Genomic DNA, 27,975 nt, shown 5'->3' on the forward strand with positions numbered 1-27,975 from the left:
GGCCGAGGGTGTCTCGACGGACCCTCGTGCCTCAGAGTAAGCAGCAAATGCATCCTCATTCCTTGGAACCAGGCCAGGTCAGCCTCTGGGGCATATACTGTATTTACTGTTCACTCAGATGCACCCTTTCAGGCGAAGAAATGGTTCTCTGACATCACTGCATCTTAATGTCATTTACTACTGTCTTGAGGCAGCAGCCAAACCATTTTCCCTGCTGCCTCAGTGAACTCAGGTGGTCACAGAGAGGGAAGATAACTGGCAGACAAAGTGGCACTGATGCTGCAGCTGCCCAAAGTCCACCCCGGGCTTCAAAAGAAAAAACCTTTTTTATTGAATTTATTAAGTGTTTACTATGTGCCAGGTCCTGTACTAAGCAGGAAGATACAAGATAACCAACATTATTATTATTATTATTAAAGTACACAGAATTAGCAGACACATTGCCTGCTCGAAGTGAGCCTACAGTCCAGAGGGGAAACAAAGCCCTTACCATGTGTCGGGCACTATTCTAAGTGCCAGGGAAAATATAAGGTAATCAGGTCAGGCACGGTCCCACACAGGGCTCACAATGTAAATAAGAGGGAGAACAGGTATTGAATCATTTTACAGATGAGGGAACTGAGGCCCAGAGAACTGAAGTGACTTGCCTACGTCACACAGCAGACAAGTGGTAGAGCTGGCATTAGAACCCAGGTCCTCTGACTCCTAAGCCCGTGCTCTTGCCACTAGGCCATGCTGCTCCCCAATCTTTGCAAAAATAGGGCCTATCTTCGAGAAGCAGCATGGTGTAGTGGATAGTGAACCGGCCTGGGTTCTAATCCCAGCTCTGCCACTTGTCTGCTGTCTGACTTTTGGCAAGTCACTTCACTTCTCTGGGCCTTAGTTCTCTCATCTGTAAAATGAGTGAGACTGTGAGCCCTACATGGGACAGGGACTGTGTCCAGCCCGATTTGCCTGTATCCACTCCAGCACTTAGTACAGTGCCTGACAGTAAGTGCTAAACGAATACCATCATCATCATCTTCATCATCAAAGATGGAAAGGGTTAACTTAAGATTTTATAGAGTCTAAAGAAGAAACCAAAGTCAAAAAAGCTCATTCTTGCCATTCCCCCCTGGAGGGAAAGTCACTAGTCTCTTTAAATTTATGGCCTGGGACAGGTAATCTTGAGTTTCCTGAGACTGGGCCATTTGATTTCCTTAATGGGTTTTGGAAGTTAATTTCCCTCATCCTCAAGGGCCAGTTGTTTGTCGCCTTTTGCCAACATCCTGGTGATTCTAGCTGCGGAAACTTCAGTCTTCCTGATCCTGAAAATGTACTCCTGTACTACCCTCACTAGCTTCGAGGAGGAGATGGCGTCCTAGGCCTAACCTTCATTCAATAATATGTATTGAGTGCTTACTATGTGCAGAGCACTGTACTAAGCGCTTGGAATGTACAATTCGGCAACAGATAGAGACAATTCCTGCCCAGTGACAGGCTCACAGTCTAATGATGGGCTAACCTTGTTTTCTCTCATGATCTTTTCCCTGGGCACAAGCAATCAAATTTGCCTTTTCATCCAGCCTCAAGTCAGCCCAGTAACCCAGATTCATCCACTGTGTCACCTCTGTCTCCACAGCTCCATTCCCAAGGAGACGGCCAGCCCGTGTAGTCCACATTGTGCCCCCGAGGCAGCTCGATCGATCTCTGCAGCATCCTGTAGTGAGGCCACACCGGAAACCATCCTTGCAGCCTCTCGAATATCTTCCTCTGACCCAGTTCCAAATTTTCCCTGATTCTAGACAGCTGCAGCCAAAGACACCCTGCTTTGCTGAGAAGCTACATGGCCTACTGGAAAGAGCACGGGCCCGGGGGTGGGGGTCAGAGGATCTGGGTTCTAATCGCAGTTCTGTGCTGGGTGACCTTGGGCAAGTCGCTTAACTTTTCTGTGCCTCAGTCCTCCCGTTCACCCTCTTACTTAGACTATGAGCCCCAGCCAGGTCAGGGACTCTCCAACCTAATTCACTTGTATCTACCCCAGGGCTTAGAACAGTGCTTGACATAGAGTAAGCACTTAACAAATATCATAAAAAAAGGCTGAATCGGTTGGCCGACTGGGTTAGTGACACTTGGCCTGCACCTCTCAATGATAATAATAATAATAATAATGGTACTTGTAAAGCACTTACTATGTGCCAAACACTGTTCTAAGCCCTGGGGTAGATACAAGTTTCTGGGACTCCTAATTCTGTGAAAAGGATTCTGGATATAGTAGTTTTTCCAGTCAAGCCCTGCTTCTAGGGTAAAGCAGGAGATCCGGAGAAGCACAGTTGAACAAGGTGCCTTATCTGCATTCCTCGGGTGGAGATCTGTTGCTAGGCAGAAGGTGAGGAAAGTTGAGGAGAGAAAGAACTCTTCTTCAACCTTCTGCTTGTTTTAAGTCTGTTTTTCAGTTATTGCCTGCTTTAAAGGGGATTGTGCTAGAAGCCAGAGTGCCTGGCGTCTAAACCACCCTTAGGAGGTGTGGACCAGTTCAATCAATCAGTCAATCGATTAATCAATCAATTATATTTATTAAGCACTTTGTGCATAACTATATGCAGAGAGCACTGTACAAAGCACTTGGGAGTGTACAGTATAACGGAATTGGTAGACATGTTCCCTGCCTCCAAAGAGTTTACAGACTAGTTCTGGGCTTCCATTTCTCCCTCTGCGATCAGCCCTGAGGTGATGAGGCAGAGAGCTGAGAACCTTTAACCTCACCTTGGTTCGGATGCTCCTGTCCCAGGATTCTTCCAACTTCCTGAAGTGGCACATTAAAAACATAATAGTAGTAGTAATAGTATTTATTAAGTGCTTACTGTGTTCAGAGCACTGTACTAAGCACTGAGAGAGAATATATAAGTGGGAATTAGACAATTATGGTACTTGGTAAGCACTTTCTATGTGCCAAGCATTGGGGATACAAGTTAATCAGGTTGGACAAAGTCCCTGTCCCACCCGGGGCTCGCACTCTTAAACCCCATTTTATAGATGAGGTAACTGAGGCCCAGATAAATGACTTGCCCAAAGTCACACAGCAGACAGGTGGTGGAGACAGGATTAGAACCCAGATCCTTCTGATTCCCAGGCCCATGCTCTATCCACTGTCACGCTTCTTCTCATCTGCAAAGCCTGACCCAGAGTTAGAGTCATCGTCATACTAACCGGCATATGGCTTATTGTTCAGTTGAAGTTAAACTGCTAGTGTCCCTGTCTGGTGACTGATCCAACAGTTGGAAGAGAGCAGGAAGGTCGGGAAGACTTTCCCGTGGGTTTAACATCCTTCCCATGAACCTTGTGTGTGTCATCACCCATGTATTGTATACTTCAATCTGCTGCCTGGATCATTTTTCTACAAAAACGTTTGGACTCATCACACCGCTCCTCAAAAAAACTCCAGTGTTTGCTCATCCACCTCTGCATCACACAAAAATTCCTCTCGATTGGCTTTAAAGCACTCTATCACCTTGCCCCCTCTTACTTTACCTCACTTTTCTCCTTCTACGACCCAGCCCACACACTTTGCTCCTCTAGTGCTAACCTTTTCACTGTGCCTCAATCTCACCTGTCTCACCACCAACCCCCAGCCCATGTCCTGCCTCTGGCCTGGAATGCCCTCTCTCCTCTATTCTGACGGACAACCACCCTTCGCCGCTTCAAAGCCTTATTGAAGGCACATCTCCTCCAAGAGGCCTTCCAGACTAAGTCCCACTTTTCCTCATCTCCCACTCCCTTCTGCGTCACCCTAACATTCTCCCTTTGGTCTTCCCCCCTCCCAGCCCCAGAGCACTTATGTTCATATCTGAAATTTTATTTATCCCTTTGCTCTTCCCCAATCCCAACCCCAAAGCAGTTATATATATCTGTCATTGTATTTACTTGTATTGATGTCTGCATCCCCAATTCCAGACTGTGAGCTCATTGTGGGCAGGGAATGTCACTGTTTATTGTAATATAGTACATTCCCAAGTGCTTAGTGCAGTGCTCTGCACTCAGTATGTGCTCAATAATTATGATTGAATGAATGCTCTTCCAAGTGCTTAGTAAAGTGCCGTGCCCACATTAAGCACTCAGTAAAATACCACTGATTGATGATTGATCGATTCCTCATGATTGGAGAGCACGCGCCTGGGAGTCAGAGGACCTGGGTCCTAATCTGTGCCCCAGTTTACCCACATTTAGCCTCCTTAACTGTGCATCTCATATGAGACAGGAGACTATGTCTTATCTGATTTTCTTGTATCTTTCTCAGCACAACACAGTGCTTGGCACATAGTAAGCATTTATAAATACCATCCATTATTATTTCAATCCATCAATCAATGGTTTTTATTGAGTCCCTACTGTATGCTCTGTGTGCAAAACCTGGGAGAGTACAGTGCAACAGAGTTGGTAAACACATACTCTGCTCACCAGGAGTTTACAAGTCTAGAGAGAGAAACAGACATTAAAATAAATTATGGATCTGTACATAAGTGCTGTGAGACTCAGGGTGGGGTGAATATCAAGTGCTTAAAGGGTACAGATCCAAGTGCATAGGCTATTATTTTAGAACTGTCTTTGAGTGTAATCATCCTTAGAACTTATGCATAAGTTCAATTCAATTATTTCTTTAATTATTCTACAATTATTCTTTTTTATGGTGTTTAGTTGTCAACTCTATGGTGTTTCCAGTGACAATATATGGATCCGAAAGCTGGACAGTGCAAAAACAGGATAGAAAGAACATCGATTCTTTTGAAATGTGGTGTTGGAAAAGACTTTTGTGAATACCATGGACTGTCCGAAAAACAAAAAAATGGATTTTGGAGCAAATTAAACCAAAGTGGTCTTTGGAAAGCCAAATTATTCCATTTAGATTGGCATATTTTGGACACATAATCAGGAGGACTAATCTCTGGAGAAGATACTAATGCCAGGGAAAATGCAGAAGATGCAGACCAGCAGCTAGATGGATAAAGACCATAACAACGGTAATGGAAGAACCATTAGAAAGGTTACGGATTATGGCAGAGGACAGGATGTTCTGGAGAAAGTATATCCATGAACTCACTATGAATCGAAAATGACTCGACGGCACTTATTATATAATAATACCATTTAGCAGTCACTGTTCTAAACACTGGGATAGATACAAGATAATCAGTTGGATACAGTCTCTGTCAAACACGGAGCTCACAGTCTTAATTTCCATTTTAAAGATGAAGGCACAGAGAAGTGAAGTGACTTGCACAAGGAAACCCAGCAGACAAATGGCAGAGCCAGGATCAGAACCCAGGCCCTTCTGACTTCCAGGTCCATGTTCTATGCACTAGGCCAAGCTGCTTCTTATGTCTTCCCCCCGACATTCAATTATAAATTCCTTGTAGGTGGGGAATGTGTGTCACTTGATTATTTTGTGCTTCCCAAATGTTTAATACAGTGACTGCTCAATAAATGCTGATACTGCTGATTTCACTCCCCTAGGGGAAATCAGCAATGACAGGGAAGAAGAAGGGAAAAGGAGCAGAAATCAAGTTGTTATTTGTTAATCGTATTAACAAATCAGCTAAAATGGGTCCCATCCCTATCAGTTGGTTAGTCAACATTTATTGGGGGTTCCCTGTGCACAGAGCTCAGTACTAAACATTGAGAGTACTTAGAAAGGGAAGCAGTCAGTTCGATTGTATTTATTGAGTGCTTGATGTGTGCAGAGCACTGTACTAAGCGTTTGGAGGGTACAATAGAACAACACAACAGAACCATTCCCTGCCCACAATGAGCTTACAGTTGCTCCTGCCCTGGGGAAGCTTGCAGTCTAGTGGGGGAGGCCGAACAAACACAGCGCAGCAAGCAGGAGAAAATGTCCATAAATAATTATTGTGGCATTTGTTAAGCGCTTACTCTGGGCCAGGCATTGTACTAAGCACTGGGGTGGATACAAGTAAATCGACATCCATAAATACAACGTACATGTACTCAGAATCCATGTGGGGTGGAGATACTTGTACGTGCCGCAGGTTACTGGGATGGGCCGGGTTCCTGGCAGCTGCGGGGTTCATGGTTTGGGGAGTTTACCGGGATCTCCAGGGGCCTGCAGTGGAAAGCAGCCATGTGAGTGAGACCCTCAGGTACACAAGTGGATAGACGTTTATGTAAACTGTAACGTATTTACTTATTTATTTAGTCATTTTGTCTGTCTTCCCCTTTAGACTGTAAGCTCCTGAGTGAGACCCTCAGGTACACAAGTGGAAAGATGGTTATGTAAACTGTAATTTATTTATTTATTTAGTCATTTTGTCTGTCTTTCCCTCTAGACTGTAAGCTCATGAGTGAGACCCACAGATACGTAAGTGGATAGATGTTTATGTAAACTGTAATTTATTTATTTAGTCATATTGTCTGTCTTGCCCTCTAGGCTGTAAACTTGCGAGACCCACAGGTGTACAAGTGGACAGCTGCTCTTGTAAACTGTAATTTGTTTATTTACTTAGTCATATTGTCTGTCAGCCTCTAGACCGTAAACTCGTTGTGGGCAGGGAATGTGTTCATTGTTACAGCATATTCTCCCGAGCACTTAGTACAGTGCTCAGCACACAGTAAGGGCTCAATAAATATGATTGACTGACGCTACTGGCCACTCCTGCAGCAGCCACACGGCTCAGCTTTTTACTTTATGGGTAGAACTCAACCTGGAACAAATAGGTCCAATTGGTCCAAACACGACCAATTACGCCCCCAAATAGAACACGATGGGAGCGAGGGGGAGAAGATTTCTCATCCTGCCATCAGGTGATCGGAGGGATTTAGGTACCTTTTTATGGTATTTGTTAAGCGCTTAATATGAGCCAGGCACTCTATTAAACGCTGGGGTCACTACAGGCTAATCCGTTTGAACACAGTCCATGTTCCACATGAGGCTCACAGTCTTAATCCCCATTTTACAGATGAGGGAACTGGGACACAGAGAAGTTAAGTGACTTGCCCAAAGTCACACAGCAGACAAGTGGTGGAGTTGGGATTAGAGCCCACGTCCTCTGACTCCTAAACCCGTGCTTTTTCCTCTAAGCCACGCTTCTTCTCTTGTCTGCTGTGTGAATTTGGACAAGACAATAATAATAATAATAATGTTGGTATTTGTTAAGCGCTTACTACGTGCCGAGCACTGATCTAAGCGCTGGGGTAGACACAAGGGAATCAGGTTGTCCCACGTGGGGCTCACAGTCTTAATCCCCATTTTACAGATGAGATAACTGGGACACCGAGAAGTTAAGTGACTTGCCTGAAGTCACACAGCTGACAAGTGGCCGAGCCGGGATTCGAACCCGTGACCTCTGACTCCAGAGCCCGTGCTCTTTCCACTGAGCCACACTGCTTCTGTGGCTCAGTGACTCTTCACTTCTCTGTGCCTCACTTTCCTCATCTGTAAAAGGGGATTAAGACTGTGAGCCCCATGTGGAACAACCTGCTTATCTTGTATCTACCCCAGCGTTTAGAACCGGGCTTGGCACATAGTAAGCCCTCAACAGGTGTCATCATCATTATTATTATTTGGGGGTTGGGGCGACATGGGGTAGGTGATACTGGGGGAGTTCCTGGTGGAAAGGGATAAGAAAGGGTTCTGGGACAGGGCAGAGGGTCCCGAGTTTGGGGAAGGGATTGAGGGAAGCGGGTTGGAGGATTTGGGTCTGTCCAGCGTGCCCCCTCCCCTCCCACCCCGCCCCAAATTGGGGAGCTGTGTGGGGTGGAAGCTGCAGGGTCTCTCTCGGGCCTTAACTTCTAGACTGTGAGCCCACTGTGGGCAGGGATTGTCTCTACTTGTTGCTGAATTGGGCTTCGCAAACGCTTAGCACAGTGCTCTGCGCACAGTAAGGTCTCCATAAATCCGATCGAGTGAATGAATGAATGAACTGCCGATGTCACCCTGCGCCCCCGGGCCGGGTTCCAGTAGGGAGCCTGGCTGCAGGATGGCCTCCCCCCTCTCCCCTCTCCCCTCTCCCCTCCCCGTCTCTCTGTCCCTCCGCCCTCCCCTCCCCAGGCTGGTCCTCCCTCTGCCAGGCGGAGCCTCGGTCGCCCCTCCTTCCTTCCCTCCCGCTGCTCCCGGACCCCCGGCCCAGGATGACCGCGGCTGATGCCAAGGAATATCTGTCCCGTCGGGAGATTCCGCAGCTCTTCGAGGTAGCGGGCCGGGGGGCCTGCGGAAGGGGCTCGGAAGGGGCGGGGGGGAGCGGGACACAGAGAGGGGGGCTCCCGGACCCTTTTCGGGGACCCTTCCCCGCCCCTTCCATAGTCCCCAACTCCCCCAGACCTGCCACTCCCTGATCCCGCAACGCAAGGGATAATCCCTGTCGCCTCCCCAGATATGTCTCCCCAGAACCCCCCAAAACGGGTGGGTCCAAATTTGACTCCTTCCAAGCCCAAACACCTCCAGTCTCTCTCCCCATCTCTGAGCCCCCCTCTCAGATCTCCAAATCTGATACCCTTCACTTCTCCCATAGACCCCAGCACCCTGCCCAGGGTGAAGCTAGTTTCGGGGCCTTCCCACCTTCAGAGCCCACATTCTGTTTTACAGGAACCCCGAGCCTGGTACCCTCCCCCGCCCCCCCAAAGTTGATTCCAGGGGTACCAGACGCATTGATTACTTTTCGTGCTTCTCCCGAGCTAAAGGGTTAAACCTGCTCAGGGTCCTGGAGGGATGGAGAAAGAGGCTTCGGGGGTCCCTAGCCCCCTCCCCTCACCCTGAGCTGCCTTAAGCAATCAATCAATCAATGCGATTTATCGAGCACTTGCCATGGGCAGAGCACTGTACTAAGTGCTAAATGGGAAAAATGACCCACCCCTGGCTGCCTTAACGGGATGAATAAACCTGTTCTTCCACTGATGCTGACTCCAGGACTCCAGTGATTCCTTATGTAGCCACATGGGACTGTATCCATGGGGCTCCACCCTCAGATCCTCAAGAGGTGGATTTTGGGGGGAGATGGAGAGAGTTTTTAAGATGAACCTCCCCACAAGGTAGGGGGAGGGGGAGGGACGGGCAGAGAGGGATTGTGCAATCTTGGGCAATTCTCCTTGGGCCTCAGTTTCACCATGTGTAAAATGAGGAGATTCACCCACTGGGCAGGGAGCAAGGGATCACTGGGGCTCATAATAGTAATATGGTATTCATTAAGTGCTTACTATGTGGCAGGCACATAGTACTAAGCGCTAGGCACCGTACTAAGTGTTGGACTTTGAGCATCTCAAAAGAAGATTTCAGGGAAGAGCAAAAGAAAAGAGAGAGGTGAGGGGGGAGGGAGATGGAAGGAGTAAGAGCGTGCTTGTTTCTGAGCAATTCCCTCTGTTTCAGAAACCCCCTGCCCTCAATTTCCTTTTCCCAGGTCAGGGCCAGTGTCCTTCCTTTGGATTTAGCCCAGCAACTGGAACCCAGTAGGAGAGATAAGGAGCTGAGGGTAGGTTTCCGCCATGTGTTTCCTCTCCTCATTGACCCCTGTGGCCCCTCTGGGGAAGCTCTTACCTCATGCCCTGGGTGTTATCCATGAATTCAAAGGTCCAGGCTTCCTTGGAGGGCTGCCCAGCCCTGGATGGAGCGGGACATGGTGGGATCCGGCTTGGGTATTAAGGGTGGGTTGCTTATGACCCGGCTGGGCATCCATTACACGATTCATTCGAGCCCAAGTTGATGCCATTTGTGAGAGAGAATCCTGGTCTCTCTGGTCTCTGGTCATTAGCCGACCCATTGTCACCTGCCAGTTAGGGGTTGGGGAGGGGTCTTATCATCTTGCCTTCTACCTCCACCCCAGACCTAGGTGTCCCCTTTGTCTTTTAGAAAGGGGGCAGAGAAAGGGGGCTGGGCTTTTAGGGGAGTGGCCAGTCAGTACTTGGGACAGGCAGGCTTCCCCGAGATAGTGGATCAGGAAAATGCAGTTTGAGGTCTTTTCAACTCTGTTCCGAAGCTCTTGGATGTTGGAGACCCAGGATGACTGAGGCTGGAAGTTAAACACGAACACGTGTGGGAGTGAAAATAATTACTTCTCCCCACAACCTGAAACCTGCCAGAGAAATTCCCTCTCCTTCACCCTCCATTGCCTTCAAGGAGTTAGCCCTCGAGATCAAGAGAACAGCTTTGGAGCAGGTGGAGTCTTGGGCTAGAGGTCATGAGAGCATTGAGTGAGCTGGGAGACCACTGGGAAGAGCATGGCACTCCTGACCCTTCTGGGGATTCTTCATCCTGCATCTAGATATCACTGCCCAATCAATCATTGGGTTTTGATTGAGGATTTACTATGTGCAGAGCACTATATTAAGAGAACCCGGGTCCTCTGTCTCCCAGGCCCTTGTTCTTTCCACTAGGCCATGCTGCACTAGGCCACTGCTGCTTCTCATGCAATTATCATGAAATTATGTGTGACAAAAATTAAAATACAGTGGAGTCGTTAGGCACAATCCTCCCTGCCTTCAAGGAGTTTATACTCTGGAGGAGGAGAATGATATTCTAATAAATTACAAGGAGAAGAAACAACAGGGTATAAGGTCAGTGTCCCAAGTGCTGTGGAGTGGAGAGTAAGGAATAATCCCAGCCTCCCTAGCCATGCTGCTTCTTCCTAGAGAAGCTTCATTGCCTAGTGAATAAAGCACAGGCCTGGCAGTCAGAAGGACATGAGTTCCATTCCCAGCTCTGCCACTTGTTTGCTATGTGACCTTGAGTGAGTCACTTCATTTCTCTGTGCCTCAGTTACCTCATTTGTAAAATGGAGATTAAGAATATGGGATAGGGACTGTGTCCAACCCGATTTACTTGCATCCCTCTCCGGCATTTAGTACAGTGTCTGGAACACCATAAGTTCTTTAACAAATGCCACAATTTTTATTATTAGCCAGATTTTTTCCCTGACTGGCATTTTCAGCTTCAAATGTTAGCCACCAGTCACCTCCCCTGTTTGTGTCTTCTGATCTGGGAGCCTATTTCCATCAATGGGAGGCTCCATCTTCCCTGCTCTGTGTAGTGCTGAACCGAGGGTTTTTGAACTCCTTTCTCCGATGTCCCCAGTGCACAGGAGGGAAGAGATTCTGGATAGAAAATAGGGGCGCAGGGGGCCAGCACTGCCCTGGCCTCTGGGTGGGTTTGGGTGAGGCTTGCTCTCTCCCTCTGACCCTTAATTCCCACCTCGGTCCCCCAGAGCTGCTGGATTGAATGAGAAGGTGGGGTGAGGTTGTGCTCGGAGTTGCTCAGAGGAGAAATTCATGGAGTTGATCTCACCCATCCTCCTTCTTCAGATCCCTCTCTGACTCAAATAAAAAGGTTACGTTCTCCATTAAACCGATGGGGAAAACCGAGATATGAGCTGAGGAGGGGCCTCCCCGAAGGTCAGACAACATGGTCTCCCTCAACCTTCAAGTCCCGGAATGCCCTGCAACCACTTGGTTTATCCTATCTGGGATTGGAGATGGGTTGGACAGGCTGCCCCCAACTTAGACCAGAGTAGGAAGTGTGGGCGAAGACCTTCTGCAGCTCTTATTTTATCAACTGGGTTCCTGATACCCATCCTTGGACCCTGCTCTAATCCTGGCTGAAGGGGAGGGAATCTGCTGGGAAATGCAGAGGAACCGCTGGCACAGGCTCCTCCCCTCAGGCCCAGTTTAGACCCTCTAATTCCCCAGTTGCCAGACCCTGAAGCCCGTCCCTTGGGGAGGCTAAGTCCAGTGGGCGCGTCTTGTCCCTCCCGAACATTATATTGTTTATGCTTCTATTTCCTTCTGGAGGGTTAGCGGCAATCCAAGCTTTCTCTTCCTGATTCTGGTAACATCTCTTTCCTAAGAACCGACATTAAGTTTACTAGTGAGAAGCAGCTCCGTCTAACCTCCTTCTTTCTTGGAAAGGTCGCTACAGCATCTGAGTATGGTTTCCCCTGCCCTTTGGGAAATCTCTCCTTTCTTTCCCAGGGACATTGATCTGTGTTTTGGGAAAATTTCCTTGCTCTATTCAATCAGGTTTCTAGGAATTTCAGGGACCTCCTACATGAAACTAAAAATTATTATTACTTTAAATATTTGTTCAGCACTTATTGTGTGCCAGGCACCATACTAAGCGCTGGGGTAGATACAAGATAATCAGATTGGACACAGTCCATGTCCCCCATGAGGCTCTCAGTCCTAATCCCCATGATACAAATGAAGTAACTGAGGCACAGTTGACTCATCCAAGTTCCCAAAGCAGACAATTGACGGAGCTGGCATTAGAAAGCAGGTCCTCTGACTCCCAGGCCCATGCTCTTTACACTAGGCCATGCTGCTTCTCATGAGTGATGAAATTATGTGATGCAGTTAAAATGTGATTTATGGACATAGTCTCAGGAAGGGAATGGAAAACAAAACAAAAGATGCCATTCTGTAAGCCTCAAGATGCCCGGGCAAGACTGGAATACTGCTGGCAGTTCTGGTCATCCTTGACTCGTCCCTCTCGTTCACCCCACACATCCTATCCGTTACCAAGACCTGCCAGTTTCACCTCTACAATATCGCCAAGATCCGCCCTTTCCTCTCCACCCAAACGGCTACCTTACTATTACGGGCTCTCGTTATATCCCGGCTAGACTACTGTGTCAGCCTTCTCTCTGACCTCCCTTCCTCCTCTCTCGCCCCGCTCCGGTCTATTCTTCACTCCGCTGCCCGGCTCATCTTCCTGCAGAAACGATCTGGGCATGTCACTCCCCTTCTTAAACAACTCCAGTGGTTGCCTATCGACCTCCGCTCCAAACAAAAACTCCTCACTCTAGGCTTCGAGGCTCTCCATCACCTTGCCCCTTCCTACCTCTCCTCCCTTCTCTCTTTCTACCGCCCACCCCGCACGCTCCGCTCCTCTGCCGCCCACCTCCTCGCCGTCCCTCGGTCTCGCCTATCCCGCCGTCGACCCCTGGGTCACGTCCTCCCGCGGTCCTGGAACGCCCTCCCTCCTCACCTCCGCCAAACTGATTCTCTTTCCCTCTTCAAAACCTTACTTAAAAATCACCTCCTCCAAGAGGCCTTCCCAGTCTGAGCTCCTCTTCCCCCTCTACTCCCTCTGCCATCCCCCCTTTACCTCTCCGCAGCTAAAGCCTCATTTTCCCCTTTTCCCTCTGCTCCTCCACCTCTCCCTTCCCATCCCCACAGCACTGTACTCGTCCGCTCAACTGTATATATTTTCGTTACCCTATTTATTTTGTTAATGAATTGTACATCGTCTTGATTCTATTTAGTTGCCATTGTTTTTACGAGATGTTCTTCCCCTTGACGCTGTTTAGTGCCATTGTTCTTGTCTGTCCGTCTCCCCCGATTAGACTGTAAGCCCGTCAAACGGCAGGGACTGTCTCTATCTGTTGCCGACTTGTTCATCCCAAGCGCTTAGTACAGTGCTCTGCACATAGTAAGCGCTCAATAAATACTATTGAATGAATGAATGAATGAATGGTCCCTTCCGGAGGATGGAAAAGAGCAGGAAGATCAACTAAGATGGTCAGGAGGAGCAATTGAAAAAATGAGGACCTTATGGTCTAAAAAGATGGAGGCTGTAAAGGGAATAAATTAATTTTACTGACTCATGAAAGTTTTGGACAGGATCAGTACAAAACTCTCGACCAATTCACACACCAGGATGAGGGCGACTTTTGAAGTCTTAAAGGTGTCATTCATAACAAACAAAAGGAAACATCCCTGTACACAGGAATTCAGATCCACAGGAAGTTACGTAGGATGAAAGTATTCCCCCTTTAGACTGTGAGCTCGTTGTGGACAGGGAATGTGTCTGTTTGTTGTTGTATTGCACTCTCCCAAGTACTTAGTACAGTGCTTTGCAGGTGGTAAATACAATTGAATGAATGAATGAATGAATGAATGAATGAATGAATAAATAAATAAATAAATGAAAGTATTCATTAGTTCAAGAAGGCTTAGATAATTTCATAGGTGAAAGATTCAGAATAGGTCCTTAGAGAGGAAAGACAGGGATGTTAGAAGGGACATTTCTAACCACCCGTCACCCCTATCAGAGATAAAATCTGGGTCTAAAGCTGAAGGGACCATTGGTTTGGCCCAGAAATGGTATTGGCTGGTAGTCTCATGTGATGGAGGCTTAGGGTGGAACTCCTAAGATCTTAGATTGGGTGTTTTGTTCTTTCAATGATGGAGGGAGAAGAGAATGGGTGTCATCCCAGGTTGGTGTGGAGATAACAAGGTCCAGGACCTCTTACTGTGTCCCTAATCGGCCTGTAAGTAACCACTAAGCTAGGCTGCATGAGGCCCACTAGGCACTAAAATGCTGATGTCCCTGCCCCTTGTTGGGGCTCTTTGTAAGACTGTGTTAAAGCCTGGAAGAAGAAACTAAGGCCTGGAGCTGGGACAAGTTGGAGCTCTGACAGATATGGCTCCCATCCAGGCAGTCAGGCAGCCAGGGTACTCTTTTCCCACCACCACTCTAACTTCCCCTACCTTTCCGGTCTTCATGGGTGAGATGATTCTGCCAGGTCTCAGCAGGTCTGTTGTCCCTCTGTTGCATCAGCTGAATTTTCCTTTCCCATTTCTCCTCGATCACTCTCACCTAACCAGAGGAAAGGTGTCAATTGTCATTCCGCTCCTCCTCCTCCAATTCAGATTCCATCAGCCCAGATATACCTTTCCCCTTCCCTGCACTGCACCACCCAACCCTCCCATCCCTGTCTCCATGTGGTTTCTGCTTGAAGCATGTTTCCAAAGCCCATCCACCTCCACATCAAACAAAAACTCCTCTTCATCGGTTTTAAAGCGCTCCTCCATCTGGCCCCCTCCTACTTCACCTCGCTACTCTCTTTCTACAACCCATCCTGCACACTTTGCTCCTCTTTTGCTAACCTTCTCACTGCGCCTCAATCTCGCCTATCTCTCCGCCAACCCCCGGTCCACATCCTGCCTCTGGCCTGGAAAGCCCTTCCTCCTCAAATCCGACAGGCAATTTCTCTCCCCTTTTTCAAAACCTTATCGAAGGCACATCTCCTCCAAGAGGCCTTCTCTAAGTCTCCCTTTCCTCCTCTCCCACTCCCTTCTGCAGCACCCTGACTTGTTCCCTTTGTTTTTCCCCTCTCCCAGCCCCACATCACCGATGTACATACCTGTAATTTATTTATTTGTATTAATGTCTGTCTTCCCTCCTCTGGATTGTAAGCTCATATGGGCAGGAGATGGGTCTGTTTATTGTGGTATTGTACTCTCCCAAACACTCAATGCAGTGCTCTGCACAAAGTAAGTGACATACGACGGAATAAATGAATGAATGAATATTAGCCCACCAAGAAGACTGCCAACTGGCATCTTCATTGCCCCTACCACCCTGTCCCTGTTCCCCCTTCCTAATTGTCCATTTCCCAGATGATTGAGTAAAATGGGGAGGCGTGTCCCTGTGCTATAGGCCACCTGTATTATGGAGGGCCTGGGACGAAAGCTAAGAAACGGCAATCCAGGGGCCCAACTCTGCCAGCCGACAGACCCAAGGGCCACCCAAATGGGCAAAAATCGCCTGAGAGGGCTCAGGGGCCTATCAGTGATGGGGATCGTCTCATGTCAGAGTCCCGGGGCAGGCTGCTGTGGGCGAGAAGGGGCTCTGGACTGGGAGTCAGGGTAGCCGGAGCCTAGCGCATCCTCTGGACTGGAGGATTCTGGGTCAAGCCCCACCCCGGGGCGTCAGTCTCCCCCTAGAATGGGAAGAGAATGACCCTGCCACATCTCTGCCTTCTTCCTAGCGTGGCACAGTGGAAAGAGCCCGGGCTTGGGAGTCAGAATTCATGGGTTCGAATCCCGGCTCTGCCGCTTGCCAGCTGTGTGACTTTGGGCAAGTCACTTAACTTCTCTGTGCCTCGGTTACCTCATCTGTAAAATGGGGATTAAAACTGAGCCCCACGTGGGACAACCTGATCTCCTTGTATCCACCAGCGCTTAGAACAATGCTTTGCACATAAGAAGCGCTTAACAAATACCACCATTATCCTTAGCCATGAATGAGATCCTGCGTGTAAAGAGCCAGCTGTTCTTCCAGAGAGGAGGGGAACGTCAGAGGGTGAAATGCTCACATCAGCCTTTAGGGGTGCAATTGGACTGTTAAATCCCCCTTCCCAGTTCTGAATGCCTCTGCCACCCAGCTGCCAACCTAGTTCCTGCCCAGCGGCTGCCCAGCTCTTGTCCAACTCTTGCCAAGCCAGAAATGGGACTTTCTGGTCAGAGCTCGGACTAACGTGGAGCCCCAAGCCCGAGGGACTCTCCGTCCCCAGTTCTGGTGCCGGATTCTCCAAAGCTTTCTTTCCCGAAGCTTTATGCCCAGCTGACCCTCTCCGCTCTCCCACCCTGGACAGAAGTCCGGGCAGATTTGAGACGGAGGTTCCCAGAGACAGGATCCTCAGGCCAAGCGGGAGCAGCCACTTGGGTCACAGACACAGCGGCCGGCAGAGAACCATCAGCTGCTGGGCCCAGGCCCCGGGCCTGACCTCTCAAACACCCATTGAAAGATCATAACCCCTCAGTTTTCTTTGGCCTTTTCTTTTTTTTTTAATGGTATCTGTTAAGTGTTTACCATGTGCCAGGCACTGTACTAAGCACTGGGATAGATACAAGCTAATCAGGTTACACCAGGGTCCTTGTCTCACATGGAGCTCACAGTCTTAACTCCCATTTTACCAATGAGGGAACTGAGACCAGAGAAGTCAAATGACTTGTCCATGGTGATACAACAGACAAGTTGTTGGAACCAGGATTATAACCCAGGTCCTCTGATTCCCAGGTCCATCCACTAGGCCACGCTGCTTCCTGCCACCTTGGACGGGGATAGGGATGAGTCCCCCTTCCCCTTCATCAGTCAGTTGCAGAGCACTGTACTAAGCACTTAGGGAGAGTACAGTACAGTAGAATTAGCAAACACCTTCCTCGCCCATAACGAGCTTACAGTCTAGGCAGGGAAATTAATCCATCAATCAAGCAATGGTATTTATTGAGCATTTACTATGTGCAGAACACTATACTAAGTGCTTGGGAGAGTACAATGTAACAGGATTAGTAGACATGCTCCCTACCCATAATTATCTTACAATCTAGGGAAACTGAGGCCCAGCAAGGGAGTGGGGGTGAAAGCGCTGTCAGAGGCAGTGGTTGAGAGGTGCCAGGAGCTCCCAGGTTGCCCACCCCCAGGTTGCCCCATCCCTGGCCACCCTGTCCTGCCTCCACAGAGCATGCTGACAGGCCTGATGTATCACCGCCCGGAGGACCCCGTGGGATACTTGGAGAGCTGCCTGCAGAGGGTGCGGGAGCTGGGCGGCCCCGAGAAGGTGCAGTGGGACACATTCCTTACCCAGGAGCGCAGGACCCTGCCGCCCATTATTGGAGGCCAGGGGAAGAAATCACTCTTCTGGACAGGTGAGTATTTTTTTGTTTTGTTTCCTCTTGCTTTGTTTTTTAGTGTTACAGTAATGCTTACCATGTGCTAGGCACCATACTACATGCTGGATTAAATAATTATAATAATCTGTGCCTCCAGGACTCTCTAGAGCTCCTCAGCTGCCCTCAGAGTCTGGCTCTCACTCTTCCCTAGAAACCTCCCCTCCTAACTCAGGACTCTCTGGGTCTCCTCAGTTGCCCTCACCGCCTGGGCCTCATGCTTCCTAGACACCTTCCCGTCACTCCCTCCACACCCCCCCAGGACTCTCTGGGGCTCCTCAGCTGCCTTTGCAGTCTGACCCTTATGCGTCCCTAGACACTCTGCACCCCCGGGACTCTCTGAGACCCCTCAACTGCCCTCACAGTCTGGCTTTCACTCTTCCCTAGACTCCGCCCCTCCCCACCCAGGACTCTCTGGACTCTGCTTAGGCGGCTTTAGTTGCCAGGCCTGAATAGGTTTTCCCAGACTGTGACCTGTGCTGGCTCCTTGAACCTAGCCCCCCATCTCAATCTCCCTACAGAGACCTCCGCCAGCCCCTACCGGCACTATGAGTGCCTGCCTCCCATCCAGAGCCAGTTCTCCATCGAGAGTGACTCCGACATGACCGAGTCCACCGGCCTCATCCAAGAATATGACATCTTCGACCCTGGCCAGCCTCGACCCAAGATCGTCTTTGTGATCGGTGAGCATTGGGAGGCGATGAGCCAAGGGATATCATTTTTTGGTTTTTGTTTTATTGCATTCGTTATGTGCTTACTATGTGCCAAGCCTAAAAGCCGGGGTAGGTACAAGCTAATCAGGTTGGACACAGTCCCTGACCCATACGGGGCTCACAGTTTTAATCCCCATTTTACAGATGAGGTAACTGAGGCACAGAGAAGTGAAGTGACTTGCCCAGCGTCACACAGCAGAAAAGTGGTGGAACAGGATTAGACCCCAGGTCCTCTGACTCCCAGGCCTGCGCTGTTTCCACTTAAGCCACGCCGCTTCTCGTTCTCTGACTTTGCCTGGTCTTTGCTTGGAGGGGGACCCAGAAAGATGCCTCAAAAGAGGACTGAGTGGCATCCGGAGGGATGAGGAGAAGGCAGGAACCCTTCTTTCCCTTGGAGTGTCTAAGGACTAGTTCACATGCCCCTTGTCTGGATACCTGGACCTCTTTCACTTCCACTGTCCAGCAAGTGGGTGAATTCTAAGATGCCTGGCTCTGGAATGGGATATCCAGGGAAAGGGACTTCTAGGGGTGGGACCCCTTGGGTCTAGGACTGCCTGAGCTTCGTAACCCTCTTGTTGGGGTCCCTGGGAGGACAGAGAGGAGATGGTGGTCTACTGCTTGTCTCTGTGATGCTCACCACCCCCCAGCTCCAGAAACCAGCCAACTACCCTGCAGGTCTCCAGACCTCCCTGAATGAAACTCCTGCAATGGTCCAACTCAAATTCCATCACTGGATAATCCACTGGCTTGTTTGTCGAGGTTCTCCCCTCTCTTTAGGTTTCTCCTATGGTGAAGCTCGGGAAATTCATCCCACCTCTCTTCCTTCCTCTCCCAGCCCCTCCTCCTCTCCCTTCCTCTTACTCCTCTCGGTAGGCTTGGAGCATAAAGGCAGCTAAACCCACCAGCTGCCTTGGGTGAACAGGAGAGACCTCTCAGGTTCATCGTGATTTATTTAAACTGCAAATGTCCCACCCCTGGGACATGGGGAGGGACATTGGGTGGTCAGTCACTTACTTTTTCTAGGCCTCAGTTTCCTCACCTGTAAAATGGGGAATAAATTACCTGTTCTTCCTCCCCCTTAGGCTGTGAACCCCATGTGTCCAAATGTGTCCAATTTGCTTATCTTGTATCTACCCCAGCAGTTCCCCAGGCAGCCCAGAGAGAGACTGAGACAGAGACAGAGAGACTTGGTCTAGAATCTCTCACCGGCAACCAGCTGATAGATGGTTTCGGTGGAAGAGAGACAGAGACTTGTCCGAGACCCTGTAGAACGACAATCAGTTGGTTTGAGGACCAGCTGCTTAGAGAGAGAGATCGAAAGACGGAAAGACTTGGCCCAGAACTTCTCCAGGGGCAACCAGCTGGTTTGGGGCCCAGCCATCTCCGGGAGTGGAGAGAAGGTGGACTGACCTCCTGAGGCCTTCCAGGTGCTCTGGCCCCCTTCCTGGGGCAGGGTGTTCCAGTGGGCCCGTTGTCACATCCTGTCACAGGTGGGCCAGGCAGCGGGAAGGGCACGCAGAGCGGCAAGATGGCCACACGCTTTGGCTTCATCTGCGTGTCAGTGGGGGAGATCCTCCGGAAACAGATGCTCCATCATGCCCCCAGCGATCGCAAGTGGGAGCTCATAGCCCACATCATCACCAACGGCGAGCTGGCCCCCTCGGTGAGTCCCCCTCCCAAAAAGGCCCCATGACCACCATTACCAGCCCAGGGACCTCAGGAAGGGGGCCGCCCCACATCATTCCCTCTACTTCTTTCCCCAGGGTCATCACAGAGCTGGGCCAGTGGGGTAGCCAGTCACAGAAAAATGGGGCAGCCCCCTGGGCGGGGGGTAGCCCATGCTTTTCCCTTGGGGGTTGGGGGAAAGGGGAGGGACAACAGGAAACAAAGGTGGCTGGTTGACCTATGCCCCAGCATTGGCTGAGGACCTCACCCCTGGAAGCTGGAGTCCTGGGAAAGTTTGACCCCAAGGGAGAGCGCCCCCCTACAGGTCACCCCCAAGAGGACCTTCTTCGGCTGACTGGACCACGTTACAGGAAACCACCATTGAGGAGCTGAAGCAACAGTTCATTCAGCATCAGGATGCCCGGGGCTTCGTGGTAGACGGGTTCCCCCGGGAGATCGGCCAAGCCTTGACCTTCGAGGAGCAGGTGGGAGAAGGGGCGAGGGTGGGGGGAGGTGGGTTACTCAGCAGGAGAGGGGAGGAGAAGGAAGGGGAGAAGCCACTTTTCTTGCTTCCCTCCCTCACCTCCTTTCTCTGTGGAAGGCTCCCACGTCCAGGCCTGGGGTGGGATGTAGGGATGGTGAAGGGAGTCCGGGGGGAGCCACAGACAGGATGAGGACGGGGTTGGAAATAAAATTTTGGTTAAAGGAGTTGGAACTAGTTTAGTGAGGAACAGTCTGTGGAGGGTTATATTGGAGGAGGATGACTTTTGCGTGTTCTCAGTCAGTCAATCAATCAGTGGTATTGATCAAGCGCTTACTGTGTGCAGAGAGGCTCTGGAGAGTACAATATAATGGAGTTGGTAGACATGATTCCTGACCTCAAGGAGCTTACAGTCTAGTTAGAGAAGATTTGGACATAAGTGCTGCGGGACTGACCTTCTTTACTGAGGCCAAAACAAGACAGAATGGTTATCAATTGTAGCTGCAGTATGCCCTAGCGGGAAGGTCCTGAGAGTCAAGAGATCTGGGTTGTAAACCTGGATCCACCATTTGCCTGCAGTGTGACCTTCGTCCAATCACTTAACTTCTCGGGGCCTCGGTTTCCTCACCTGTAAAATAGGGAATAAATTACCTGTTTTCCCTCCTCCTTGGGCTGTGAACCCCATGTGGGAAAGGGACTCTGTCCAATTTGCTTATCATGTACCAACCCCAGCAATTGGCACATAGTAGGTGCTTAATAAGTACTACAGTTATTATTAATTGCAGCAGGAAAGATTTAGGTTAGATGCAAGGAAGATCCTTCTGATGGTACAGGCGGTGAAACTCTGGGAGAGGTTGTGGAGACAATATAGCTGGGAAGACCCTTCACCCATCTGGTAGAGTTTAGATGCCATCCTGCCTGGAGGCAGAGGGAGAGATGAGATAATCTCTGGAGAGCCCTTCCAATTCATTGCTACAGCAGGGAGCCAGGGGATGGGGAGGGGGAGAAGGAGGAGATGGAGGAGAAGACCGAGGATGAGGAGGAGATGGAGGAGGAGATTGAAGATGAGGAGGAGATGGAGGAGATTGATGATGACTAGGAGATGGAGGAGGAAATGGAGGAGGAGGAGGAGAAAGAGGAAAAGGAGGAGAAGGAGGAGGAGATGGAGGAAGAGATCGAGGGTGAGGAGAAGGAGGCTGAGGTGGAGGAGGAGGAAGAGGAGATGGAGGAAGAGATCGAGGGTGAGGAGAAGGAGGCTGAGGAGGAGGAGGAGGAGGAGGAAGAGACAACTCAGGAGACTCAGGTGTGATCTGGCTTTGCCCGTTCCGCCCCCTGGCAGATCGGCTCCCCAGACCTGGTGGTCTTTCTGTCCTGCTCCAGCCAGCGTTTCCGACAGCGGCTGGAGAAGAGAGCCGCCCAGCAAGGCCGCCCAGATGACAACTCTCGCGCCATTCAGCGGCGAGTGGAAACCTTTAAGCAGAACATCAGCCTCATCACCAAGTACTATCAGGAGAAGGGGACCATTGAGCGGGTGAGAGGCCTCACCAGTAGGGCAGGAGAATTGAAGTCATCACAACATGCAGCTGGGAGCACAAGGGAGGGCTGGAGGAAGGGGTGGAGTGGACAAATCTGCCGCTTCTTCAGGGAAGCACTCTCCCAACCCCTCTTCTATTACTTCTTATACCCCTCACACTGTCTCTCTCTCCTCTCTCCTATCCTGCCCCTCTCTCTTCATTCCCTCGGTCCCTTCCCCTTCCCCCCACAGTTTGATGCAGACAGGGAGGAAGAGGACATATTCCGGGACATCAGCTCGGTGGTGGAGGAGCGGCTGTACCCCAGACAACTGGACCCCGCAGGTGATTTACCTCCATGTACCATCCTTTCTCCCTAGGGGCTCCATCAGCCTCTCAAACCCCCCACTGGCACAGTTGGGGAAACTGAGGCAGAGAGCAGGGGAGCAGTTCACATCATGACAATTGGGGGAAAAGGTGACCTAGAAGAATTTCACTGTTTTTTAAAAATAGTATTTGCTAAGCACTTACTATGTGCCAGGCGCTGGGGTAGATACAGACTAATCAGGTTGGACACAGACCATGTCCCACATGGGACTCCCATTTTACAGATGAAGTAAGTGAGGCATAGAGAAGTGAAGTGAGTTGCCCAAGTCACACAGCAGACAAATGATGGAGCTGAGATTAGAACCAAGATCCTTCCGACTCCCAGGCCCCTGTTTTATCCACTAGGCCACGCTGATACTCTGCATCTCCCTAACCTCCTTGGGAAGAGCTGCTTCTAGCCAGTCCCAGGGGCACTCTGCAGGTCACAGCCCCTCCTTCTCTATGGCTCTTCCCACCCCCACCCCCAATTTTGGCCAGGTTAGGGCTGAGAACTGGGTCACCAAGCTTTGGATCTCATCCTTCTGGATTCTCCCCAGAAGAGTCACTTTGGTGGCACTGAGATTACCTGAGAAAAATGGCTGTGAGGATTTTTCCTCACATTTTCTTCTTTCTCTCCTCACACCTGTGGGCCAGGAATGGGGGAGTTGCACTTCCATCTTCAGGCCTCAGTAGGCTTCAAGATGGAGGCCATTAATATCTTCATGGTGATCAGCTCAATCCTGCATGATGTGTCGGGGAGTCCTTTCTCATCCCCTCCCTGCTCCTTTGAGTGTTAGAGGAAGCTTGTGGAACTAGCATATCAAGAAAAATAGGGGGAGGCACCAAGGGTGGTCTCAAGAGGAGAGAAAAATCAGGCTGAGCCTAGTGCATCTCACTCAAAAGTCACTCAACTTTCTAGGACCCTGCAGGAGGAAAGGTGGACTAGTGGTATACTCATTAGTGGCCCATCCAGTCACTCTGACCACTAAAGCCTTGGGAGAGCTTGAGTTCTCTCTGGGGCTCTGGGTTTTCATTCTCCCAATCAATCAATTGAGCACTTACTGTGTTCAATGCACTGTACTAAGCACTTGGGAGAGTACAATATAACAATATAGTAGACACATTCCCCCCCCCCGCCATATCGAGGTTTCAGTCTAGAAGATTTCCCCAGTCTTCTCTCCCTCTTTTGTCTCCAGTGCTTAGTACTGTGCCTGGCACATAGTAAGTGCTTAACAAATACCATAAATTTCCATACCATTACCCCTTTTGCTTTGGCCACTGGTCACATGCTGGTGGAGCTGGAGCTTCTGACTTTCTGACTCAGGGTATTCCCACACAGCTGCTTTAGAAGCTGAACAGGAAGAGGAGGAAGAAGAGGAAGAGGAGGACGGGCAGGTAAGGCCCCAGTGCAGTGCCCAGCTCAAGGGCCGGTTTCCAAGAGCTGGGCTAGGCTCACCCCGCTTCTCGGTGGGATTAAGATTATCCACCCACCACCAAGTCCCAGAGCTGATGAGGGCTCTGGGCACTGGAGGTCAAGGACAGAACAGAATGGGATGATGGAAAGGGATTAGGCCAGGCTGAGAGGGAGATTGCTGGTGACAGAACAGTTTATTCATGCATTCAAGCATATTTTTTGAGTACTTACTGTGTGCAAAGCACTGTACTAGGGGCTTGGGAGAATACAATATGACAATAAATAGTCTAGATGTTGAGATTCCTGAGTTCTAGGCTCATTCAGGTCTGCCTGAGATGTGCTGTTAATTTTGGCTAAATCCCATAACCTCCCTATGCCTTCTGTGTGGGTTTTCTCCACTGATAAAAATGGGCACGATCTTACAGGGTGATACTATAAGGAATGACAAATTACTGGATGCTATAACCCTACAGGGGATGTTATTGTTGTTATCATTAAAACTATTTTTTATTTCCCAGGTGGATCTGGTCTTTACATATTCTTGTAATGTAGGCCTTAATCAAGTTTTATCATCTAATGTTGATGCAAAAGTCTCCTCTGTATGTGACAGGCAATCAGCAGTACTGCCCTTATCTGAAGCCAGGGGTTCCTTTCAGGAAATCACCTCAATTGCCCAAGTATCATTTGGGGAAGCAGAGTGACCTAGGGGATAGAGTCCAGGCCTGGGAGTCAGAAGGACCTGTGTTCTAATCTCAGGTCTGCCACTCGTCTGCTGGATGACCTTGAGCAAGACACTTAATAATAATGTTGGTATTTGTTAAGCGCTTACTATGTGCCGAGCAGTGTTCTAAGTGCTGGGGTAGACACAGGGGAATCAGGTTGTCCCACGTGGGGCTCACAGTCTTCATCCCCATTTTACAGATGAGGGAACTGAGGCACCGAGAAGTGAAGTGACTTGCCCAAAGTCACACAGCTGACAAATGGCCGAGCCGGGATTTGAACCCATGACCTCTGACTCCAAAGCTCGTGCTCTTTCCACTGAGCCACGCTGCTTCTCTATAATATTGGTATTTGTTAAGTGCTTACTCTGTGCAGAGCACTGTTCTAAGCGCTGGGGGAGATACAGGGTAATCAGGTCGTCCCACGAGAGGCTCACAGTTAATCCCCATTTTACAGATGAGGTCACTGAGGCACAGAGAAGTGAAGTGACTTGCCCACAGTCACACAGCTGACAAGTGGCAGAGCCGGGAGTCGAACCCATGACCTCTGACTCCAAAGCCCGGGCTCTTTCCACTGAGCCATGCTACTTAACTTATCTGTGCCTCAGTTACCTCATCTGTAAAATGGAGATTAAGACTCTGAGCCCCACATGGGACAGGGACTGTGTCCAACCTGCTTATCTTATATCTACCCCAGTACTTAGAACAGTATTTGACGTGATAAGTGCTTAACAAATACCATCATTATTGCTGGGGCTTTTCCGGCCTTCAATCTCCACATCTGTTTGGGTCCCCACCTTTATTTCTTCCTCCGATTTAATCTAGTACTGACAAATGGTAACAATGTGAGCATTCACCAAGTAGCATCTAATCCTCTATAGCTGAGATCAAAATGGCGTAGGGGAAAGAGCACAGGCCTGAGAGTCAGAAAGCCGTGGGTTCTAATTCCACCTCTGCCACTTGTCTGCTGGGTGGCCTTGGGCAAGTCACTTTACTTCTCTAGGCCTCAGTTAACTCATCTGTAAAATGGGGATTAAGACCCTGAGCCTCATGTGGGACAAGGACTATGTTCAACCTGATTAACTTGTATCTACCCCAGTGCTTGAAACAGTGCTTGGCACATAGTAAACACTTAATAAGTACCATAATTATTATTAAAATCTCCTGGCTTCAATGGCATGCTTAGGTTTTCTGCACCCTGGGGCAAGTTCTCGATTGAGTGCGCACCGCCTGGGCTGTGGGTTCCATCTTCCCTCCCCTGTAATCTCCCCGACTGCTCCATTTCCTACCAGTGTTTTGGGTTGTGCAGTCCCCTGTCCCCTTCTCTCCTCCATCCCCTGGGCCAAAACACACGCCAAAAGCAAACTACTGAGAGAGGGTGAGTGTGCCTTGGCGTGACCTTGGGCAGCAGTGAGACCTTGAGCAGCGTAATGATAATAATAATAATTATGGCATTTGTTAAGCGCTTAGTATGTGCCAGGTGCTGTTCTAAGTACTGGGGTGGATGCATGCAAATTGGGTGGGAATCAGTCCCTGTCCCACGTGGGACTCCCAGTCTCGATCCCCATTTTACAGATGAGGTAACTGAGGCACAGAGAAGTGAAATGACTTGCCCCAGGTCACACAGCAGACATGTGGTGGAGCTGGGACTAGAACTCATGACCTTCTGACTCCCAGGCCTGTGCTCTATCTACTATGCCATGTGGTACTCATTCTGGTCCTGATACCCAATGGGGAAGCTATGATTCTATTCCCTTTTTGGGTTGCACTGGGACTCCCATCTAGCTCCCCCAAGCCTGGATGATCCCACTGCTAGTGACGGTGACTATGAGAAAAATAACAAATGTTATTAATGTTATTATTATTCATAATTGAACTTGTCTGTCTGTTGAAGCCCCAGGGAGAGTCCCAGGGTCCCAGCTGGAACACAGTGACAGTGTTCTCCCTCCTACATAGATTGCGAGCCCAGTGTGAGACAGGGACTGTTTTTGACCTTATTATCTTGTATTTTCCCCGGCTTGACACATAGTAAGTGCTTTGTGGCCTTGTGGATAGACCTCAAGCCAGGGACCTGGGTTCTGATCCCAGCTTCGCCAAATGTCTGCTGTGTGACTTTGGGCAATCACTTCACTTCTAGACTGTGAGCCCATTGTTGGGTAGGAATTGTCTCTATCTGTTGCTGAATTGTACTTTCCAAACGCTTAGTACAGTGCTCTGCACACAGTAAGCACTCAAAAAATACTATGGAATGAATGAATTTCTCCAGGTCTTAGTTACCTCATCTGTAAAATTCATTCATTCAATAGTATTTATTGAGCGCTTACTATGTGCAGAGCACTGTTCTAAGCGCTTGGAATGTGCAATTCGGCAACAGATAGAGACAATCCCTGTCCAGTGACGGGCTCACAGTCTAATATGGGAATTAAGGCTGTGAGCCCTATGTAGGACAGGGACTGTGCCCAACCCATTACCTTGTATCTAACCCAGAGTTTAGTACAGTGCCTGGAACATAATAATTGCTTAACAAACACCACTATTGTTATTATTATTATTATTACTACTACTAGTAATAAATACCACAATTATTACTTGAGGCCCTAACCTTCAGGTTGTCAGATGGAGAGACACGTTCACACTGGTTAGAAGGGGGTCGGGGGTTGCCCTAATGAATTGCAGCGGTCACTTCTGTTTACTCCCAAAGGGACGAAGGAGGAGTGTTCGAGTTGTCACTGATAACAATAATAATAATAATAATTATGGTATTTGTTAAGCGCTTACTATGTGTCAAGTACTGTTCTAAGCACTGGGGTAGAAACAAGGTAATCAGGTTGTCCCAAGTGGGGCTTAAAGTCTTAATCCCCATTTTCCAGATGAGGTAACTGAGGCACAGAGAAGTGAAGTGACTTGTCCAAGGTCACACAGCAGACAAATGACAGAGTCGATATTAGAACCCACGTCCTCTGACTTCCAAGCCCATGCTCTTGCCACTATATCATGTTAGAAAGGAAAATCAAAACACAGAGAGGAATGGGGTGCGACCCGAGGAGTCTCGGTTCCGGTCCAGCGGCCCGAACCACCCTTGCCGGTGAAGCCGTCTCCCCGTCTGTGGCTGACCCTGGGGGTCCACTTGCCCAGCCCTCCTTGCAGACTCTCTAGTCGTTCCACTCTGCTTTGTCCATCTCCGCTAGCCCGGTCCCCGCCGGGTCATTGCTCTGTGGGCCACATCCCTGCACGTGGCCTGGCTGGGCGGAGCTGCTCCTGCTCCCCCTCCTTACCCCCCTCCCCCTCCCCATCCCCATCCCGCTCCCCATCCCGCCGCCGCCAAAGCTGTCAGAGATTCCCCTCCCGGCATGCCGCGCGCAGTGACAGCGTTATATATAGCGCTAGGCATAACTGGGGAGGGGACATGCAGGGCAGCGGGCTGCTGGGGACAGGACCTGCCTCCTGCTGACCCCTTTCACCATCCCCCGTGCTGCTCCTCGAGGTCAGTGCCGAGGTCTTGGAGGGGAAGGGGGGAATGGGGTCTGTCCTGGTGGAAGGGCAGGGGGAGCCGGCAGTCCACTCTCTCTGAGGGGAGACTGGGGCAGGGGGTGGGTTTTGTGGTCAGGATGCACAGCAGCCTCATTGTGTGACTGTCGGAACCGCCCCCACGTCCAGTCTCCCCTCCCTGAGGTTT

The 27,975-nt window shown here is 49.8% G+C and overlaps 1 protein-coding gene across 3 annotated transcripts in view; it reads left to right on the top strand.

Annotated features, from left to right (window-relative positions):
- The first annotated feature begins 8,100 nt into the window (after positions 1 to 8,100).
- The window catches only part of AK1 (adenylate kinase 1), a 44,137-nt gene continuing 24,262 nt past the window's right edge, over positions 8,101 to 27,975 (top strand). The window contains exons 1-8 of one of the 3 annotated variants that reach the window (XM_029063813.1): positions 8,101 to 8,181; positions 17,223 to 17,409; positions 17,952 to 18,113; positions 19,634 to 19,806; positions 20,180 to 20,293; positions 21,629 to 21,820; positions 22,055 to 22,145; positions 23,491 to 23,561. In XM_029063813.1, coding sequence (XP_028919646.1) covers positions 8,122 to 8,181; positions 17,223 to 17,409; positions 17,952 to 18,113; positions 19,634 to 19,806; positions 20,180 to 20,293; positions 21,629 to 21,820; positions 22,055 to 22,145; positions 23,491 to 23,561 — 1,050 coding nt within the window. In that variant the 5' untranslated portion in view covers positions 8,101 to 8,121. Of the gene's footprint in view, positions 8,182 to 17,222; positions 17,410 to 17,951; positions 18,114 to 19,633; positions 19,807 to 20,179; positions 20,294 to 21,628; positions 21,821 to 22,054; positions 22,146 to 23,490; positions 23,562 to 27,678; positions 27,784 to 27,975 lie in introns of those variants that run through there. The other 2 variants (XM_029063814.1, XM_029063816.2) reach the window with 2 other exon arrangements.

This window comes from Ornithorhynchus anatinus, chromosome 4 (assembly GCF_004115215.2).
Source record: "Ornithorhynchus anatinus isolate Pmale09 chromosome 4, mOrnAna1.pri.v4, whole genome shotgun sequence".
NCBI lineage: Eukaryota > Metazoa > Chordata > Mammalia > Monotremata > Ornithorhynchidae > Ornithorhynchus > Ornithorhynchus anatinus.